Source organism: Cygnus olor, chromosome 11 (assembly GCF_009769625.2).
Source record: "Cygnus olor isolate bCygOlo1 chromosome 11, bCygOlo1.pri.v2, whole genome shotgun sequence".
Taxonomy (NCBI): Eukaryota; Metazoa; Chordata; class Aves; order Anseriformes; family Anatidae; genus Cygnus; species Cygnus olor.
In genome coordinates this window covers 5,509,224-5,531,722 of record NC_049179.1, presented here as the reverse complement: position 1 = coordinate 5,531,722, position 22,499 = coordinate 5,509,224, and the positions used below count along the sequence as shown (strand labels likewise).

Here is a 22,499-nt window from a genome sequence, read left to right as displayed (position 1 = left end):
ATATTTCCTATTTTAATGTCATCTACTTTCAGATGCTGCTCATCCCCCCCCCCCCCAACTTTCTTTTCTTTAAAAAAGATTTTGTCTGTGCTTCCTATGCAAATGTCTCTCGCTGGTTTCTGTTTCTACTAGGGTAAGCATGTTAAAATAATATATAGATGATAAATTGAAGCTCTGAAACACTAAGTAACACTTAGCTGCCTTTAGCTGCTTTTCCTCCTGGACTATCCCAGCTGTGCTTTGAACAAAGCAGAAGGCAGGTGGTTTAAGTTAGCATCATCATAAAAATTAAAGACTATGTATGTGTGTATGCACACTGTGTGGGTGATGAGTTAAGGTTAAAAAGAAAAATTGTGAATTTGGATCTTCACCTGTTACTGCTTTATTTTACAAATCTTTTTTAATTTGTAACTTGCCTTTTTTTTTGTCCTTGCAGAAGGCCAGGGAAGGTGTACAACTGAACACCTGGCCTTTGCTGCCTGAACCCCAAGTGCTGTCCACACTGGCACCCAGCCTCTACAGTCAAGTTACCAAACTGCATTGGCTGACAGCTAAAAGAGGCTGTTAGTGCCAGAAAGAGGGGTGGTTATCGTGTGAGATAAGGCACTTGGGAGCAGAGATTGGCTCTTCTCTTCAGGAAGAGATGTGCTTGGTGAGTTTCTGGCTAGTGTATTTGGAGGGTGTAGAGTACTTTGCTTCAGACTTGAGTGAGCCCCAGCACCTGCCTAACAGGGGGATGGGAAACAGTCTTGATAGAAGAGGCTAAGAAAAAACAATGGAAAACATCTAGCTATAGTGTTGATTTTGTAAGAGATATATATATATTTTTTACACTGACAATATTTTTTAAAAGGCATCCCTGGAGAAGAAACAGTCCAATTAAAACAGGAGAATTTTGAGTGAAATTTCACAGGACAAGAAAATATTTTAAAGCCTAAGAGTCTTCTGCTTGCTGCAAACAACAGTGCTTTAAAACATTTTCTTATTAAAAGTTTACTGGATTTTGTTTTAAATGAAGAAAAAAAGATGGGAAATCTAAATAGCAAGTTGCTATTAATTCTACCAGCATCTTATATTTGCAACTCTTTATTAGACCAGTCTCTGGAAATTAAGTATATGAGGGTAGAAATATCTTAAAATAAGTAGCAAAAATGCTCATTTAAGTCTTGTTTGTTTTGTGTTAGCCCTCTCATTCCTGTTATGGGTTGGGAAGAAAATTCTCTTGGAAGGTTGAAAAATAGAAAGGATGGTTTAGGGCATTTAACAAGAGCCGAAATAAAATGGAAATTTGCATCCAGTTTAGCTTTCAGCATACTGGAAGTGTTCTGATTCTCAATAGTACTGACAAAATACTTGAGATTTATTTGCATATACTATCTATTTATTGAAGTTTATTTTCTAAATGACTGACTATTTTCAGTTAATTTTTTCTAAGATTGCTTGATTTTTAATAGTATCAATAGCATTGTTGTGGTTGCATTCTACAAGGTTGCATTTACGTGGCTTAAACACTTGTTTTTTAAAAGATTTTTATTAAAATATGTAGGAAACTTTCTGAGAGGCTGGCCAGAATTCAGGGAAGAGGCAAAGTGGAATTCACAAGACCAACTGAACTGCTGATTTAGGCTGCCAGTGCTCAGATTGGAGTTCTATACACAAATGCTAGACCTAAGTCTTATTCCCAATCTCGTTTCGTAGTAAAAAAACAGATCTAAACTGCTAAAAATTCATAATTTCTGCATCCAGACACTTCCTTACTTCAAAGCATTCTTTACGATATATTTTCAAATGGGTGAATCAGGCCATCTCATTGGTTTAAAAATAACCATCCAACCTCAAGTGAAACCTCAAGTCACTGGAACTATAGTTGAGGACTACCACGTCTGGATTTCTTGGGTATGTTTGGTGGAAGATTTTTTGCCTCCAAACATTTTCCTTGGGGGCAGGGGTAAGCTGAGGATGTTGTCCATCTCTTAGACTTACAGGTATCCAGTTAAAACAGCACCAATGAACCATCTACAGCCAGAAAAAAACAAAAACGGGTATTTTGGGTTATGCTGGACCTGCTAAGCATAGGTAACACAAGAGGCATGCATACACATTTGACTGTATTCACATGTGCTTACTCAACATGCAGGTCTAACATCCTGATCATAAAAAGTAGCAGTTCCGCTTATGCCCTAGTAAAGAATTGAATCTTCTGTCCAAGGCCTTTTCCATGCTGTAAATAATGGGTTATGGTTTTGTAGTTTTCATTTGTTCAAAGGCTTTAGAGAAGAGGGCTAGACATTTTTAACAGATCCGGTTAATAATTAATGTCAGGCTATGCCAGCCTTGCTCAGAGAAAGACATTGCAATTTTCTTAAAATTGAGATGCCACTCAGGATGAAGAATGGCACAACAGGGCCCTAATTCAGTTACATCTTGGTAGTTCTGATTGTAGGACATGTTCTAACTGCTTCCATATACACTGCTTGAAGATCAGCCTTGCACACAGGCTCACTATATGCCCCCCTACATTTCTTTTGTTGGAGGCATAGTGCCCCTTTGGAGATCAGTGTCTATCTACATGCTCAGTCTCCTCTGAGTTGCACAGGAGGACCATGGTTCCCATGGAAATAAGAATCCTATTTATACCTGCTCTTAGAAAAGTTGGCAGGTTATCCTGCACTTGGGTTCTGTAGCTCTGCATGATTTCTCATGGTCTATAGTCAGATTGACTGAAAAGTGAGCATGAAGTTAATGTCATTTGGCCTTGGGGAAATCAAATGACTGCAGAATCTGACAAAATCATGGCAGGCTCATGTTCTGTTCTGCTCATTAAAAATTCCAGTTCACAGTCTAGGATCAGTCACAATTCATCTTGGCTTACTTAGCTGATGGGAGTCTATTAAGTATTCTGTAATGAAAGTCTACTGAGAAATACCATTAGCATGATACTAAAATTGTTTTGAAGAAATTGAACTTAGACTTTTTTCCCTGCTTGAACTTATCTGCTTATTGAAAATAGAATTGTATAATTAGTATAAAGTCCTGGAATCAGGAATTTTCTGATGTAGTTCTATTGAAAAATATTGTTTTTTTTCTAATATAGTTCTATTGAAAAATACTGTTATCTGAGTTAAAACTGAACTGAATAATTTACTGAATATAGCAACTGTAAGCATGTGAAGTCATATTTGTATATGTAAAAGGGTCAGAGTTTCTTGGCAGCATTTTTTAATTATGCGCATACAGAACGTATATGGAATAGCTTCAGTCCACTGTGCTTTGAAAACACTGCTCAGCTGTAGAGCAGCAAGCCCCTAGACCAGGTGCTGCAATCTAGTCTGATGGTAAAGTGTGTTGCAATGCTTATGGTCCACTTGCAGCTGAAATTAATAGCAACTCAATTGTACTGGATAGGTAGGGAAAAGAGGTATTGAACAGTTCCAAGGAACCAAAACTTGCATGAGAATTTTGTCAAAGAAGACTGAGGAAGGATACAGGTATTTGAAGATGCAGGTATTTGAAGAAGCATGGGAGAAAGACTGAGGATTAGGTGAAGAAAGGAACCCACGAAGAAGAAAGCATTGCAAAATGAAGCAAGGTTATCAGAGTGAGGCCAGTAAAACTCTTCCAGTCACCTCTAGGTTACCAAAGCAGAGCTGAAGAGATCATTTAGCTGTAGAGAAGCCTGCAGTAGTACAATATTTGTTGATAGAAGCAGCAACCAATCCCTGCCAAACCACACAACCCCCGCAGATCCCTGTGTGTGTTAAAGGCAGAACTGTCAGAGAGCTTGTTTTACTTCTGAGAACACTGTTCTTCTTGTGAATCAAGTACATATGTAAAGCAGTTCTTTAATCACAGCCAAGACTGTTGTACTGGGTATTTTGCTTATCGCTGTGTTTACAATTGTTTACTATTTCCCATTTTTAATGCTCATTTAATTGGTCTCTCTCCATAGGAGGAGTAGTGAAGGTATCTTTCTACACAGGTGAAGAGATGTAGAAGTGCTAACAGTTCCATAACTCCCCTCTGCAGCTGTCGGGGATTAGGTGCAAGGAATTCAGGAGAAAGCTAATGACTACTGAGCATTGATTAGAATCAATCCCAGCTGTAAAGCAGCAGCCCTGTTTCTAGGAGCAGAAGAGAGTGGTTCCCCTATGCATACTCATGTAGAAATACAGCACATGTTTTCTGGAGGTTGGTTTCCTTTTCCCTCTCAGTATTTGGAGCTGAGGGGATGAAACTAAGAGGAAAAAAATAACATGAAGAGCAAAACATTTGAGATCCCTATGTAACTTAGCCATTTAATCGGACTTAACACTGATGAAGCTTACGGTGTTATACTATGCAACACAAAGCATTTGCTTGTCCCTTCAAGATAAAAAAGGCTGAATTATGAGAGGAGTAAAGGATGTAGAACTGACCTTCATGTTCTCAGTGACACTGCTTATCAGAAGTTGAAAACTGTACTTTGAATGGTACAGAGATTTGACCTAACTCCACTATCAAGGAGGGAATCTTACATCAAGCAGAGCAAGTGACCTGTTGACTCAACAGGAGCCTCTATTCCTGAAGTTCCTCTGGGTCCAGCAAACTATCATTACTCCTATCGTTACAACTTCAGAAGACATTGGAATAGATAGAAATCCAGTATTTTCTCCTGTGAGAAGAACAATCTTGGTAACTGATGAGTATTACATAATGCTACAACCTAATTTTCTAAAGAAGCCTATGGTGTTAGAAGAAGTATTAACGTCTGCAGTGGGGGGATTCAAAAGGCTTCTGCACTCTAGACTGAAAAGCAGAATGCTTGGTAAAAGTTTGGTATTGTCCTGGTTTCAGGTAGGACAGAGTTAATTTTCCTCCTAGTAGCTGGCAGGGTGCTATGTTTTGGATTAGAATGAGAAGAGCGCTGATAACATGCTGATGTTTTAATTGTTGTAGAGCAGTGCTTACACCAAGCCAAGGACTTTTCAGCCTCTCTCTGTCCTGCTAGCGAGCAGGCTAGGGATGCAGCAGGAGCTGGGAGGGGACAGACCCAGGACAGCTGACCCAAACTGGCCAAAGGGGTATTCCATACCATCTGATGTCATGCTGAACAATATATAGGGGTGGCTAGCCGGGGTGGAGTGGGGGCCGGCTGCTCGGGGATAGGCTGGGCATCGGTCAACGGGTGGTGAGCAATTGCATTGTGCATCACGTATTTCGTACACATTATTACTATTAATACTATTATTATTATTATTGTTGTTGTTATTCTTTTTCCTGTCTTAATAAACTGTCTTTATCTCAACTCACAGACTTCACTTTCCCGTTTCTCTCCCCCATCCCGGAGAGGGAGGGGGGAGGGTCAGCGAACGGCTGTGTGGTGTTTGGCTGCCAGCCGGGCTAAACCACAACAGGTATCTAGTGTATTTCTTCACAAGAAATCCAAATTTCTTTATTTACACTGAGTGCAGTTAGCTGTCATCCACAGATAAACTAACATCTCAGCCTGTAGGGGAGAATACAGTTTGGACCTGGGGCCCTCAGGACCCAGGATTGTGTGACATGAGGCAACTTAGAAAAAGCCTAGACCAGTGTTAGATGTTAAAGGATTCAGGTTATGCTAAACCTAATGTAATACTTAAGTATTTTTCTAGGAAACCTGAGAGGTATTTTGAAACAGTGGAAGAAAACTAGACTACTTTGGCTGTTCTAATATTTGAGTTAAGGTACAGCTGTCCCCTTGACAAAATACACGTGGAGTGCCTTGCCCAAAGAGCAATTCTTCTCTTCAAGAGCAATCCTCATACAGACTTGGGTTTGAAAACTTTACTAGCTCAGATGCATCAGTATAGCTGTGGAAGCTACATTTCTTGTAGGTTAGGATGGTATAATCAGTGCACATTGTCGGCAATTCAGAAGCACAGAAAAATAGATTCTGCTTTTATTTTTAAATGTGGTCAGTACTTGGTTTCTTAAATGTAGTGTGCCTGGCTTTGGAAGGTGGCAAAGGTAAAGAGGCCGTCTAGAACTGTAATTGTTGCACATAGATAGCATTGCAAGTTCAGTTTCTATGCCACTAACATCAACCTTGCCTCTTATTGAAAGAGATCAGACTTAACTTTACCTTAATTGGGAACAGGTGCCTCAATTTCAGCATACTGGGGTAGAGCACTGTCTTCAGCCATGGCCTTAGACAGACTGAATTAACTGCACAGCCAGATTCCTATGGCTTTATGGTATGGCAGTGCTGAAGACATTTGAGGGGAATTCCTTTCTCTATTTCTTGTTATCATCTGTGCCCTAAAATATATCCAGTGTGCCATTATTTGAAGTTTCCATGCTCCCTCCCCTAGCACATATGCTGCACTTTTGCATGCTGCTGCTGGGGGAGAGCTGCAGCTGACATCATTAGCTCTGCCCAGAAAAACATTTTCTTCCAGCCCTCTGAGCCCCTAACCTGGTCATTTCCCACAGCTGTTGTAGCTGCCACTTACCAGCCATCGCTCTCTTTCCAGCCTCATGCCCTGTCTAACAGCTGGCTTTTGGCTTTGAGCACAAATGCTTCCTGTGATGTGCACTGGTGTATAACTGTTAGCATGCAGCTTTCCTTGCAGGTAAGTAACATTTATGAACATTTAGTTACTAGAATTTGTAAGATGATATCACTGCAGTGATACCACTTAAGTATCAAGCCCTGAAACTGCCTGAGTGAAGGTTCTTAGGTGTAGTTGGAAAAACTCCATTACATTATCTAGAAAGGGTCCTCATCTCTGTATGCTTTGGAAATACATGAGTCATGAGTTTCAGACAATCACTGTGCTGGTGTTACTTGCTTTGTGCTTCTTTATCTTCAGTGACACTAACTCTATGTGCAGAATCTATTGCAGCATAACTCACCATGTATTATTTGATAAGGAGAACATTTCTTCCTGTAAGAAATACTGAGTAGTGCTGTTCTTGACTAGAAGTAACTTTCAAGTAAGACAACTGAGGTGTGTGTAGTCTTCTTGGATTGTTATTCAGAAATACCTATCTTGTGTTTTAAAAATGTATCGTGCTTACCAGTACTTGATCTGGTCACACAAGCAATGCCCAGGGAGTTTTTCTTGCTTGTGGGCTGCTTTTTCGCAGCCTGTAGAGAGCTTTGCAGTGTTGTGGGTTGATTGCTGCTTCAATCCAAAGTAAGGTAAGTTTTCTTTATACTGCAGTCACAGTATAGAAGCTTCCTTAGTTTGCAGTAGTTAGAGTTCACTAAATCAGAAGCAACACTAGTGGACAGATGGCCTGGTGTTCTAATTCTGAGTTGCTTATTATTGACTCCTAAGAAAGAACTGATAGTGAGTTTATTAGAGGGATAATTGTGGGTATACAGATCATATTGAGAAAGCCTTATAAGTCTGCTAGCTCTTTTAATAGTGAGAAGGCTCAAGTAATCACAGGGGAAGTTTTACCTCCTCCTTTCTCTGATTTGTTTTTCATTTAAAGCTTCCCTTCTGATCTACCATGTACTCTACCAGCTTCCCTTCTGCTATACACACACCTCATCTTCTCCTGTGACCTGGATGCCTCTTATCTGGATTCCCTGTTTTAGGGACAGCTCAGATTTGCCATGTGCCACTCAACCACAGATGCAGCAGCTTTCTAGACTTGTCAGAAACCAATGTTTGGGGTGTTCCTTGTGACATGTGAAATTCTGCAGGGGTATCTATGAGGTTTTAAGTCATAATGACAAGCTGTTTTTGATAACTTCCTAATGCCTAGGAAGTTCATCTCTATATAGCCCCTCTTTCCTTGCCATTTTTATTGCTTTGTGCACCCAAGGCCTATGATTAAAGTCATCATGTGGTTGGCTGACATGCATTTGTTGTATGCATATAGTAAAAAAATGCTGTTATTGTGTGGTATGTGTCAAGCATGTTTGTGAGCTCAGCTCATCCTGTTTAAGTGACTATAGGTCAAGCTGATAAGTATACAGCAATAAAATATAGAAAAACATACCGAAAATGTTTCCCACATCCAAATCAAACACACAGCAGATTACAGTTGTCAAGCTTGCATAGAATTGACTGTTTTCTTTAGATTATGTGAACTGTATCAGGAAAGACTGAACTATTTGGAAACAAGTATTTAGACAAAAATGTGTAATTTAAGGCAACACATGTTTAGTGTCAAGAATTGTGCTTTTATTGTAAATGTCTCTTTTTTCCTGGAGTACAAGTTAAATTGTTTGAAAACCTATATTTGGTTTAACAATGGGAGATACTTAATGACATCCAGCTAATAAGAGCTGATAAACCAGTGAATGATTCATTTTTTAATAATATAATAGGAGCATATTATACTTGAATGTCTATTAATTTGGCTGTCGCTTACGGCATTGTTTTCCTGTAGTTTTGGTAAGAGAGGGTCAGATTCTAAGTGTATTTTGTCAGTACATGTTAAAGACATGCCTAAGCTGAAAATTGAAAATGGCTACTGTTTACTGTATAGTGATCAAAGTGTGACCCCTTACTGGCAAAAAAAGAATGGAAAACTAATTTCAAGGTTCAAGATTAATTTTCTGTCAAATTGACAAAAGAGACCCTACACTAGAATATGCTTAGAATAAGTGCAGAACCTTCTCATTATCTGTTCCTTTCAGTGTGCAAGTTATTACTTTGATTTCACAGTTCCATAACATGAGCATTTTAGGAGTTAGGTGTTTGTGAATCTGGTATAAATATCTACAAATACATCCTTCTTACCATTTTAATCCATGACTTGCTGTTTCCCATTATCACTGATCTCTGCTGATGACCTTTTTCTGAACATGTTTTTCCATCTTCCCTACAGTAATCGCATAGAAATGATTGTCATATAAGGAGTTGGCTATGGCAAACAGGAAATGTCAAAGCACTACAGCCAGCATGCTGGATCACAGAGTGAGAGCTTGCCCTACTTCATCTCACAACAGGGAGCCTGAAAGCAAGGAAAGCGATCTTCCTATTGAAGATTATGCAGCAAATGAGGCAGAACTAGCAACTGTCAGACAAGGTAGTGCTACACCTGTGGAACATGAGTGCAACGATCATAGTGGAGATGGTGACTCCAGCTCTGACTATGTGAATAACACCTCTGAGGAGGAGGACTATGATGAAGGCTTACCAGAGGAAGAAGAGGGGATTACATACTACATTAGATACTGTCCAGAGGATGACAGTTACCTGGAAGGAATGGACTGCAATGGAGAAGAATATGTTCCACATGAGGAACACACTGTTGAAACAGATGAATGTCAGGAAGCTGTAGAAGAGTGGTCTGAAGGTAAAATTCAGCACCAAGATGAAAGTGAGGTGACAGACAGGCAAGAGTGGCAAGAAGGTCAAGACAATGGCATTCAGGTTTTGGAGGATGAAGCATCATCTTTGGAAATACAAGACCAAGAAGAGAACATACAGTATTGTCAAAGTGAAGGTGGCTATCCGGACTATTACCCAGTAGAGGCTAATGGAAACTCACAGGGTATATCACCATATCATTCTAGAAAAGAGGATGCAGAGCTAGAAGAGCAAGAAGAGGACATTGACCAGATTGTAGCAGAAATCAAAATGAGTATGAGCATGAGCAGCATTAACAGCACAACCGAAATGAGTCCAGAGCACACTGGGACTGAAAACATGGCACATGACTATAAAGAGACTTGTTCAAAGGGAGAAGCTGTTCACAGTGCTAACAGGCATGAGGGGAGGCCAAAATCACTGAATATCCCATCTGCCTCTAAGCACAGTGGAGATGTGCCTAGAGGTTTTAAAGCCAAGTCAAGACCCCCAGAGGACAGACCGAAGTGGCCACAAGAGCAGGTATGAGGTTCTCTTTTTATCCAGATTGTCAGAGGCATTATACAACTGTTATGTCAGTTATCTATTCCAAACAGAACTAGAGAATGGTATGTTTTACTTTTTACTCTATATTGCATTCAAACTACGTAACTACATTGCATGCTTAGAAAAATTTGCTAAGTGTAGTCAGCTGAGGTAAAGAACCAGAAAAGATGTTTTGCACAGAAATAGAGAACTAAGTAAAACAAGATATCCTAGATCCATGGGACAAGATTCTTTATTGACACTTTTGTAATTGTCATTTTATTCTGTAGTGACATACTGGATGTGCCCTTAAAACTGAGGGTCAGCACTGAAATAGTTGAGATTTCCCCCCCCTCCATTAAGGGCTCCTCTTCCACTGCCTTAGTGACCAATTACCCTTAATTTCTTTTGTTTTCAATAGAACAAACCATATATAAACCATATATTAAAACCAACTGCAAGAAATGCCCGCATACTGCTGTGTTTTTGCACTGCCTGGCAATACCTTGACAAGAAACTTCTTGTACCAAAAATGCTGTTAAACAGTTCTAACACAATGGTGTAAATGTTGATTAAACCATGCATGCTCTTTTCTTGTTCTACTGTTGAGTCCCAGAAAATGAATTTGGGAATGGAGCTCAAGCTTTTATAGAGCAGAGGTGTGAGGTTTTCTTTCTTTTAAAAGAAGTCAAATTGAAGATACTTCTTTATAGAAGGACAAAATTCTGCTTGAAAAAGCTTGAAGCTTTGGCTTTTCACCTCTCTGACTACATGTAAGTAAAGTCCAGTTACTCTGAAGTTAAATGCAGCTGAATACTATGTACTATACTGAACAGAAATCTGCCTAAGAGAGGTAAAACATTACAAGTCTGTCATCTAAATATGTATTAAGGTAAGTGGGTTATTTTACCTTATCTTTAATTAAAAGACTTCATTAAGCTTCAGAGGTATAAATTTAATGCTTCAGCTTCATTGAAGTTATCACTACAGAAAATCATAATATTGTCAGTGCCTCATGGTTCATGAAACACTTTATCCTAGACTAGTCCATAAAAACAGACATTAAAATATGTCAGTTCATCTAAAAAACAGAAAAAGGAGATCAAATGTCTAAATATGTGCTGATGAAACAGGTCAGCCTTTATTATAATGAACAAAAAACCTTATGGGGGGGGGGGGGGGTATTTTCACAGATTTCCTATATCTACAGCAAGTTTTTAAGTATTCCCTTCTGTGTTCTATTTTCAAAGTATAATTAGAACCAAACTGCATAACTTAAAATACTAAGTGGCTTACTGCCATCATTAAAGTGCTAGCTTGCTTGATTAAGGGTTGATGATCTTGATTTGCTTGAGTCGTTCCTGTTTACTGACTATGAACAGAGAAGTCCAGTTAGCCTTTTTGGGATTAGTGAAACAGCTTTCTGACACAGCACACCAGTAGCTGCCACAGGGACCATTCCTGCTTGTAAGTTGCCAGTTTGTAAGAAGAGCTATTCTTGAGTAAGGGACTTAAGTAGTGAATTCTTCTACGTGGTTGCAAAGGAATAGTATTTTTTTATCCGCAATAATTGCCAGTTCAAAACAGAATTCAAAACAGGCTTTCATTTCAACATCTTTTTGCATGCTTTCAGAGATTACTTTGCAGAGGTTGAGCTGAATTGCATTGTACCTTTATTATTCTTGTCAGTCTTTAACAACTGGTGGTTTTGCAGCACCAGCATATTGATATAACTGCCATGGCTGTGAAAATAAACAAAGCAACCCAAGTATTACTGAGCTGCCTGTCTGAGGTCTAAGTGTTATTTCCAGTCAGTCATGGGCCAATGCCTTAATCTTTTTTAATAAAGGAGAAAGTGCTGTTGCAATTGGTACACACTGGCACGTAGCCACTGGATTTCTACAATCAGTCTTCATAGAAACCACAAACTATTGTCTAATGGATAGGGCATTAAGCAATACACAATATTTCACTTCTCTTCAAATACAAGAAAGAGGAAAGTAGTTTCTCATGCAGAGAGATGGCAGTATGGGTATCCATTTAGCTCAGCATGAAGAGATAGACAAGCTGGGTGACCAGACCTCCTTTTAATTTGCACTAAAGGAGACAGCTCACAGCTGCTGTCCTCACTGATGAGAGGGACACATAGGCCTGCAAGTCATGAAGGTGTGAAGCAGCATTTCTTAAGGACATACAGAGACTCACAAATGGAAAAAGCGAGGGGACCTTCCCCTGGCCCCTTCCCACGTCCCCAGGAATATAAAGCAAAGATTTAAAAGCAAGTTAATCTTTGGCAAGTATTACTTGAATGTGTTTGTCATAAGACTGGCCTTGTTCTACTTTACTACGTTCTGTTCAAGTGCTGCAGGTTGCTCATCCTCAGCTTTATCTAAAAGTCTGGCTAGTTGTGAGGCCATTAAAGTACAGAACCCATTTCTTCCAAGATGAGTTTTGTACTTAATAGTTCATTTGATGTCCTTACCACAAGGATTTGCTGGGCCTTTAGCACAGGTATCAGACCTCACAGAATTTAAAGTACAGAGGGTTTTCTGTTTTTCTTCTGGGGAATTCAATTCTTTTAATATTTACTATTAAATGTGTAAGGGATGGATGTATGTAGCGGACTTTCTAGATGAAAGTCTCATTTATGAAAGAAATACAGTAATAATCTTAATTACAATAATTAAAGTTCATACAGAGTAAAAGGAGAAAAACCTCAATTTTTTTTTTATAGCATACCTTCAAGAAATATGTAGTTATTAATTCATAGTCCAGGATAAGTGCTAATAGTCTTGCATATCAAACGCTAAATAACCAGTTGAAAAATGCTATTTTAAATGTTCTAGTAGGTAAGTTTGCTTTCAGCAACTAGTCACCAGGGGAATTCCAAAAAAGAGCCAGCAATCTAGAGACTTGAAAAAAAAGTATCTCTAAGCATTTTATTTACTGTATGTGTCCTATTTACTATATGAAAACTTTGGGGATATGTGAGCTTTTAAGTATAATAAGCCTTTGTTTGTAAATACTTCCAAGAAAGTGCAGAAGAGGATCTGCACTAGAGAAGCCAGAGGGGAAACCCAGGATAGATTTAGAGTGTATTTTTGCTCTTACTGCTTAGTACAACTTTTATTTCTTGCAGGTTTCCAGTGTTTACAGTCAAAGGCATTATATTCATGACCTTGAAACTAAGTATTTTAAGCATTTGTCTGACTAACCTCAAACTTAACTTGCTCAAGCCAGGAAGTTCCCTCTTCCCCTCAGCATTTGACATCTTAGTCACCTCAGACTGACCCAATTGTTAATATACCTGACACTCAAAGGTTCTTTTTGATTATAATTTCATTTTGTGCTTTACTTCACACACAGAAGTTGAGTATAGTCAGGCACCCTACTGACACAGATTTCTCCTGAAGTGAGTCTTTACAAGAAAAAAGATTACTTAACTGACTTAGGTGTATCTTTGGTGGGGGAAGAAGGAAAAGGAAATAAGTGGCTCATTCAGCTGATCCTAGGATGCAGCATGACCTGAAGTTTTAAACTGATGTACTGTTTCTGGGCAAAAGTAGTTGCTGTGAACTTGGAAGGTTTTTTTTTTCCCCTCCTGTTTTGAATACTATTCTATTTGTGGAGCTTCAAGTTTAACTAGAATATTGTTGTTTTGGCACACCAATAATCAACAGGAACAGGTTTACTTGGGGGAACATGGGTAGTCTCTGATAACAGAAGAGTGCTTGTAAAGTGCAAAATACAAGAGCCTGGCCTAAACCAAAGTTTGAACCATGAGAAGCTCATCGCCAGATCATTTCACTTTAAGTTGTCCTGGCCGGCTTCCTTCCCAGAACATACTGTGGTGTGGGGCAGTCACCCAAGCCCATCCTCTGCTCCCAGACAGTAGTTGGATCTAATGCAGCTGTAAGACATCTGTACAGAACAATGGCATTGCCTGCTATTTTACTAACACTAAATACACTTCAGCTTCCCTTTAATACTACCTCTTTACACTCAGCATAATTAAAGAATGGTAGAAGTAATCAAGACAGAGGTTAGCAAAACATTGGACAGCAGCAGATAATCCTGATGGAAGATGTCTCTTGCACTAATGGAACTCAAATAATTAACCCTATTAGAACCTCATATGTGGCAGATTTTACTCTGTTCATCCCAACTACAGTCACACTTATAAATACTGGTATTGGCATGGCCTGAGAGCTACTTCTGATGAGCAGGAACTGAAGGTGACTATGGGACTCCAACACTTGAATGTTAACCATCTAATTAGCCTTTCATTCTTCATTTCTCATCTTCATTTTCAAACTGCAGACTCCTGAGTAGGCTTACTCTCTCCTACAATAATCAAACATATCTAATTCCCTCAACATAAAAGACAATAAACCAACAGCACCAACACCCTACTTTTACTTATACCCTTTTGCAGAAACAGGAATTTGCTATTATCACCTTTAATGAGTGCCATAAAGGCAAGTCCACTTTTTAGCTAAGCAGCCTGTGACATGTGAATTCTATTGCTTTTGATTTCTCATTCTTTACTTTCAGTTAACAAGCAAACATTTGAGAACCTAACAAATGCTCATAACCTTTTTTTCCCTGTGATCAAAACCAGAAATCCTTCAGATAGCCAAGAACTGCCTCATTCAGATTCAATCTTTGTGAAAGTATCATGCTGGGTCAAATTGCTCCTACCAGTAACAATGCCTTTCTGATGATATGTTAACTAAAATAGCAGGTCAGTAAAGGTAAGCCATTCCCACTAAACACCAGCATCTACTAAGTGAATTTATTTCAGTCATGTGGTTTCATACGAATAGTAGCACCATGGTAGACTTATGACTAGGTTATCCCCTCTTGATTCAGAAGGATATTTTAGTTGCACATTGGTGACTTTCTATAGACATAGTAGCATTTAAGCTTCAGGAGAAAACACAACCCAATGATAAATTGTCTTCAGGAACCAACACCAGAAGTCATAAAGTTGAAAGTAGAAGCTGAAATCTTGTCTTTAAGTGACATACATAATAATACCCATCTGCTTCACCTTTGTTCCAGAGAGACAATAAATCAGATGAAAACCTTAGTTAGATCTGTTGGTTTGCTCATGCAGTAGACACCGTAACAAACAAGACGCCCATTGGAACCTACCACAACACATTTCTTTTTTGAGAAGCAAATTAGTCTCCAGGATAAGTTTCAACATACATAAGCACGTAGATCAGTTTCTGCACACATTACTTGATGCAGTGTTTGACCAACATTGCTAGGGAAGAGGTTGGCCGATGTCTCACAAGCCTAATTACTCAAAGGGTTACAACACATTAATAAAGCCTTACCGTGCCTCTGTGCCACACTCTTTGCTTGCTTATCAGCTCTTTACCAAAAGTTTTATCAGTTTTTAAAAAAGCTAATCATTTGCTCCTCTCTCAGACAAATTATTCCTCTAAATAAGTTAACAAAGAGAGACAAACCCGCTGGTTTCCAGCAGAGCAAGTCATCCAGCAGGCAGGTGCTTCATCAGTGCTGAGCACCACCACAGCCTTTGGCGTCCCAGGTTGCAGCTTTGAGGCAGGCTGTGTCACTGAGTGTCACTGAGGTGAGCTTTTAACTGAACATCCAAACAGCTTGCAGTGCAATAAGCAACTGGGGTGTTCAGTGCTAGCAGCACTTGCCCACCACCAGCCCCAGAGCCAGAGGAGGCTACCTTCTGGGAGGGCCGCCTATAAAGGGCCTGGCCAGCAGGAGGGGCCCTGCAGGTGGCTGACGAGGGAGGCCCAAGCCTGGCCATCAGACAGGAACCAGCTGCAGGCTGGTTTCTGCACCACGTGCTTCTGTGCTTCAGTGACCTCCAATAAGTGGAGTCTGGTTTTCCTCTTAGCCTAAAGGTGGCATTTTTGGCTGCCTCATGTTCTGTCACACAATGCTGGACACTGGTTCGGTACTTGCCCCCAGACAAAGCTGTTAAGAACACTACACCATTAATGTTTTGGTAGTGCTTGGGCATCTCCTGTTCAGACTGTGTGTGGTGGCTACTGACAATGAAAGGGGAAAAACAGTATCTCACCAGTTTTTTGGAACAGATCTTGCTCAAGGATAGCATGCAGTGTTATAGTTTGAGGGTTTGAGAGTGAAGATACCATGTATATTTCCACAAGCAAAGCAACTCTGTATAGGGAAAATTCCTAGAGCTCCTTTTCTACAAATTCCAAATAGAAGCACCTTGCTTATATTGGTAGTGAGTGTCCTCTCATAGAAGTGTATGCTTTCATGTCTACAGTACAATATCACTGTGTACATGTGTATGAAAACACAGGACGTTGCACAGTGTAAAATCATCCAGTACTCAAATGATTTGAACAGTAACAGCAGAAAAGTTAGGTGAGGTAAGTCTAAAGCTACATTTGGTGCTAAACAAGTTGTACAGAGGAGGTGAGATATTTATTAGCTCTGAAGTAAACCATTACATCCAGCTAAAAATGCATGACTTTCTAGACTAAAACAGACTGCCATTACCAGGAGACTGGTCATCTGTCTGCAAAGTGCACGGGCTCATGTTTGAGGGATTTTATCATTGAACAGCAGGAGGTGAAGAGTGGTTCCTGGGACAAACTTCTGGAGCTTCCTGTGATGGATTGACCTTGGCCACCTGCATAGTGCCCCCCCAGCCGCTTTCTTAAATACTTTTTCACAGAAGTGCCCCTGTCTTGGCTGCTTGGCTCAGCTGTGTCCTGCTGTGGGTCACTGGGAAGCTAGCATGGGGCAGCCCAGACCTCGTCCCACAGAGGCCACCCCTGCAGCCCCACTACTAAAACCTGGCCATGGACATCCAGTACAACATGCTTTCATTTTTAGATTGTTTTGTGTGCAGAAATGTTTAAAACATAGACTGAATTCCAGAAGAGTTCTCTGCTCTAGCTCTCTCAACACAATGTCTGCATATGCCGACATTTTGGTACCGAAAATAATCATCTTCACACTCAGAATCTCCAACTATGTTGAAGACAAACTGGAATATTTATTTAAAGCATCTGAATACATAAAAGAATCCCAAATCTTTCCTTTGCAGAATCTGTCCACTTGTAGGATAAGACTCTTAACATGGCTTTATCTATGTGTTAGGGTGCAGTAGATCCCGGATTTCTAGTTTAGCTTTAGGTCCTAGTCTAAACTGTAAATCAGGGGATAAGTATTTATAAAACCTTACAACTATTTCCCTCAAATGTGCTTTTCAAGCTGTTCTAACATTTAACAATATTAACTGGCAATTCTGTAAGAAACCTGAAGAAAGCAAGTATCGATTATGGTAATTTATTTGACAGTGGTCAGATCACCTGGGAGCATAAACCAGCTTCCAGCCCACAGTAAATACCAGAATTGATGCTTTCTAAAAATGATTCCATAAAGAAGCTGTAAGATTCCTTCATCCTTGGCCTAGAAGCAGTTCATTCTGTACAAAGACTGCATGCTTTGTACCTGTGTATGGGAGATACAAACATTCCTACCCTGTGTTGTTCTCTCCTTTGACATACAAGTCATCAAACACTGTGCGTGTTATGGAGAGAAAGGGAAGCCCTGCTCCCTGTAATTTTTCCTCCCCTTTCCTTTCGGAATACCATGTAAACAAACATTTCTTTAGAATGAAAATCTCAACCCTCATAAAGGCTTTTAAGGGTTTATAAAGGCTCATTGTAACAGCTTACGTATTTGAAGGAATATGTTAAGCACAGAAAGTCTCAGACAGGCTCCCAGTACTGACTACTCGGTGTTTCATGCCACTGATGCAGGGACACAGAGAGCCCAACAATCCAACGCTGAGAGGGTCTCAAGACTGTGGTAGTACACTCAGCTTTTTTTTGAGGAAGTGCTCTCAGTGACATCCCGCCCCACCAGAACACTGTTAGAGAACAAAGTACTAATAGATGAGCTGCAGACATAATGTATTGGGTGCATAAATGTGCATAAAAGGAACAGACGAATTGTTTGTACCTGAGATTCTGCCTAATTAGTCTGGGGTTCCTAAGCACATAGAAGAAACAGTGGGAAAAAAAGATAGCCTTCATATACAAACACCAAATAGTAAGAAACATTTATTATGTTCTGTGTAGAGGTGATGTGATGGATCCCAGCTCATCATGGATTCTGCACAGCCTTTTCTTTGGAACCCAACTAACATACAGTGACAACATGTATGCTGCGCATGTGACTGGGAAACAGTCAACAAGAAGGGCTTATTTATATTCCTAAAAGCTTTAAAATAGGAATTCAAAAATGAAATGTCATCCGTGTATTTCTTGCTATTTCACATTAAGATTATATGGAACTATATTTGCAACTATTATCAAAGAGCGTAATTGTTATTATGGTTCCCAGGGCTGAATAAGTCCTTCTCCATTTAAGATTTGTGACAGACATGTTTCAATAATGTTGTTTTACAGCATCCATGGTATGTTGCTAAACCAGCCAACCAATTCTTTCTTGATCTGTAGGTGCACTGTCAGTTCAGTCAAGTGTGTGGTAATCAGAACTGACAGAGCTTTAAAAGTATTAAAATTCTGTTGTGCATACTGGAGTTAATTTATTTGCTGTCACTCTCTTTGCAGTTTAATGTATCTTCATTATGGCCATGTCATGTTCTCTGCTTAAAGCATACTTGATCTAATCCTAGTATTTTAGGGAATAATGTGTGATTATTACACTTTTATTATGAAAGCCCTTTGGGTATTTGTTTACCCGTATTAATTAATGCATTCTACTGCACAGCAACACATATTGCTCCATATTAGTTTAGCCATGCAATATAATTAGGTTTGTCTTGTCTCAAACAGAACAGCATTTATACGCACGCAGGGATACAGTAAGTTTTCTAGCTACTACAGTTCTCTAGACAGGGCACTAGCCCTGTTCCCCACATCTTGGTGCTCAGGTATTCTCAGTCTGTCTTGGGTATTATTCTCTTTCCTAAAATTGTGCTTACTGCTTGGGTGGATTTTTGCCTTGTGTATATTGTCTTACCTGAGCATTAGCATTACTGAACTAATAGCTCTAATACGCCAGCTTCAGTAGCACCATTTTTTCAGCTGACTAAACATAGCTCATAGGGAATAATTTGTCTAGAGATGAACATGGAGGCTTTCTTTGATCTACAGCTACATATTACATTTGAAAGTCAGAAGACAAGGAGTTATGTTCATGGGTAACTTTCATGCTGACCCTTTGAAATAATTCTGGCTCAGGGTTTGCCATTTACATAATTGTTGATACAGATTTTTATATGTGGGGCTTTACAGCGACAGTGGTATTCAGGCACTCTTATACATAATGGGGAAATTGAGAATAAAGGAAAGTGACGTCCTAAACCATAAAAGAATATGTCCACAAATCTGCTTGGCTTTCAAGATTTCTAACGGTGAAATTTTGTCCAGTACTGAGCATAAACACATTTTAAAATTCTGACTTTGGTTTGTAAACAATTTGAACATTTCAGTATTTGGTTTAATTTTGCATGAAATATTTGCATTGAAATAAATTCATTGTGTTAATTTAAATCAGTAGTGTCACTGCTGCTTAATGATAATTGAAATGCATTATTTACATCCAACTAGATCCTTTATTATAATTAAAGAGCCTAACATTTTGATGGGAATCTCATATTTGTTACATTTAAATAGAAAATTTCAACTACTGTATCGTGTTATGGTACTTCAGTATCAATAATGAATATTGATTGCATATAAATAACTACACAGAACAGCTTCATGACAAATGACTGCTTTTCATAAAATAATAGAGAAAATGCTAAATACAGTTTCATATGTTAAAGCTTTATGGATTTTATTATTTTTTTCTGAATGTAATTTAATCTTTCCCCAACAAAACTTTTGGTTGAAATCTGAATATACATTTTTTGAATTTATTCAGTTGAAATAGCATTTTCTGGTGAAAATTTTTCTGACTATCCTTACACCATTCACTTCCACTGAACTCTCTTCATTTTCAAGCTTTTCAGAAGAAAAAAGGCTTTGAAACCCTTTCTCTCTTTTCTTACAGATGTGCAATGGTTTAGAGCAGCCAAGGAAACAACAGCGTTCTGACCTCAATGGCCCAGTTGATAATAATAATACACCCGAGGTAAGTGCCTTAGGCCATTCTGCCACCTATCTTCCTGTCCTCAGGCTACCATGAGGGACAGCAGGGACTGAGTTGTCAGCTTTCTCCCTCTCATGCACATGTATCTAGAGTCTGTTTCTAGAGCCTGTTTCTTTTCCTGAACTGATGATAAATTCCTTGACTGTGTATTCTGCATAATCTTTGAACCATAGCCATGAATCAGTTGCTGCCATATTCATCCTATGTAACTGTCCACAGTGTGTACTCAAGCCTTAAATTTTCTGATGACATAAAGAAGATGGAGAACACTTCAGAAATTCTATTTTTGGATTATTGGAGAGCAAAAAAGCAGCATCAAAAAGAAATTGGCTTCTACTTGTTTTCTTTCTCTCCAAAATGTCAGTCTTTGAAACCAAAGGACTGGTTAATTCTCATGGTTCTCTTTAAATAATCCCTAATATCAAGCACCTCATTCAGTGCCGAGAGCTCAAATGATTCACAGCTTTTTGAATGCCCTATGTGGTAAGATGTGTCCCTGCTCAGTCAGCTGTGAAAAAGACGCAGTGATAGGCAGACCTGCTCTTGTCACTGAAGACTAGAGCATAGACGACGTCTAAGAATGCAGAAGGAGGTTATGCTCGAGGTTAGACACAATGAAATTAAATTTAGACTTAAAAGCAGAAGTCTGTTATCTCACAAACATACAACAAATTTAGCCTGTAGCCTGTTCCGTTAATGAGGAGGCACATTTCTGAAGCCTTTTGCCATAATGGAGAAATCAGCCCCTTTCCTGGGAACAGCAATGCCTGAGGAGGCTGGCATAAGGCAAGCAAATGGAAGGACTCAATCTGTTTATTGAGAGTACAGACAGCAGCATGAGATGAGGTGCAGTGCAATCAGGGACAGTTCTTTCTGTTCACAAACCAAGAATCTTGCTTTCTAAATACTGTTAGATATTCCAATTGTAAGTTTGGGATATCATTAATAGGCAGTGTGATCTGGTGGTAATCTGTGTGGTTTCTATTACTCATTTGGCAACTGATTTGCTGGCTCATTTTCATTTTCTTCACACACATCCCGTATTTGTTTTGTGTGGTGTGACATGCCTTAAGTGCTTTGAGATTCCAGGTAACCAGCACTATGAAACAGTTAGGTTGGGTAACTTACTGTGATGTAATGTGTTTCACTGTGATAAATAATGGCTATGCAGAAGTTATGCAGAGAATATTTATTTATTTATTTATTTATTTATTTATTTTTAACAGTGTTCAGCTATTTATGATGTGAATTGACTTCAGTTTGTGAAAATGACTAGTCACATTTATACCACATATTGCTTTTATTTCTCAACAGACAAAGAAAGTGTCTTCATTTCCAAGTTTTGTTGATGGTAAGTTTTACATCATCCACAATTAAGGTAATAAAAAAAGGAAGCAAATGCTTTAATTTATTTTAAAGATGAACATTCTAAAGTCAAACCAAAGAGAATGCAACTCAGTTTGATAAATAAGCAACTAAAGCCTATTTCTGTTCAGAGTACACTATATGTGGAAGTATTTAACATTTTTATCCCTACCTGTGGCAATGGGAGCCTGGATTTATGATGATAAAAAGGAGGTGAAGATGGAGATAGCTACAAACCTGGAAGGAGGTAAAAAGATGGAAACAGTAGGTCTCAACAGGGTAGAGATTTATGGAGGCAGAGGACCCTGTTCTTCATTGCCTTGTACAGAGTAAGAAGACACGCAAGTGTTCAGAGCTTCTCCTATATCACTGTGCATTGATACCTGTATTGCACTCTGGGAATCTCAGCTGTAGGGAACAAACGGAGGGGATCTCCTGATCTGAGAAAAAAATGGTAATCCCAAATGAAGAAAACAAGGAACGTACTTTCCTCTGCTTAGGAGAACCACAATTTCACTCCTTTCTTCAATTGTCTGTCAGTCAAAGAATGATAATGTTCAGCACAATCCCATTTTATCTGTCCACTTTCTTGTTTTAATAAACTGACATTTTTCTCCAAACAGAAAATAAATAATAGCAGTGCAGGGGAGATTGAAGAGTTTTTGTACAGGAAAAATACACATAGCTCTTTCTACAGAGGAAGTGTGTACACCAGAATGTAAGCAAAGGCAATAGTAAGCCTCTGAGGTTCTGACTTCTTAGATCTTAGACACACACTTTTCCCTGCAACGTGAATCATAAATGAAGGTTAAAAACTTGACTTCTTATGCCATTCCCAACTCAAGGAAAACTTACTGTGATTTAGACTAATATTAGAACATTCAACACATTTTTTCCCCATTCCCTGATCTCATCACCTTGACGAGCACCTTCTGGTTTTAGTCATTTCCTTGATGAGCTACAGCAAATGGGAAGTTCAAAGATTGCCCCTTTTACACAATTCACATCTGACAGAAACTACATTTAACACTTGGCATGTACTGGCTAACAGGCCCTAAGTAAAGGTAAATTAAATGCATTCCTTAAAGGCAGAGGAGACAAGAAAGCAAGCTGATCCTCCGTAATAAGCATCTACTGATTGTGTAGTGGACATCTATA

General features: G+C 39.1%; 1 protein-coding gene across 8 annotated transcripts in view; it reads left to right on the top strand.

Moving 5' to 3' along the window:
* The window catches only part of APBA2 (amyloid beta precursor protein binding family A member 2), a 100,202-nt gene that overhangs the window by 47,986 nt on the left and 29,717 nt on the right, over positions 1–22,499 (top strand). For 5 of the 8 annotated variants that reach the window (XM_040569872.1, XM_040569871.1, XM_040569865.1 and 2 more), the window contains 3 exons: positions 8,812–9,818; positions 19,878–19,958; positions 21,291–21,327. In XM_040569872.1, coding sequence (XP_040425806.1) covers positions 8,850–9,818; positions 19,878–19,958; positions 21,291–21,327 — 1,087 coding nt within the window. In that variant the 5' untranslated portion in view covers positions 8,812–8,849. Of the gene's footprint in view, positions 1–450; positions 653–6,494; positions 6,594–8,811; positions 9,819–19,877; positions 19,959–21,290; positions 21,328–22,499 lie in introns of those variants that run through there. The other 3 variants (XM_040569864.1, XM_040569867.1, XM_040569869.1) reach the window with 3 other exon arrangements.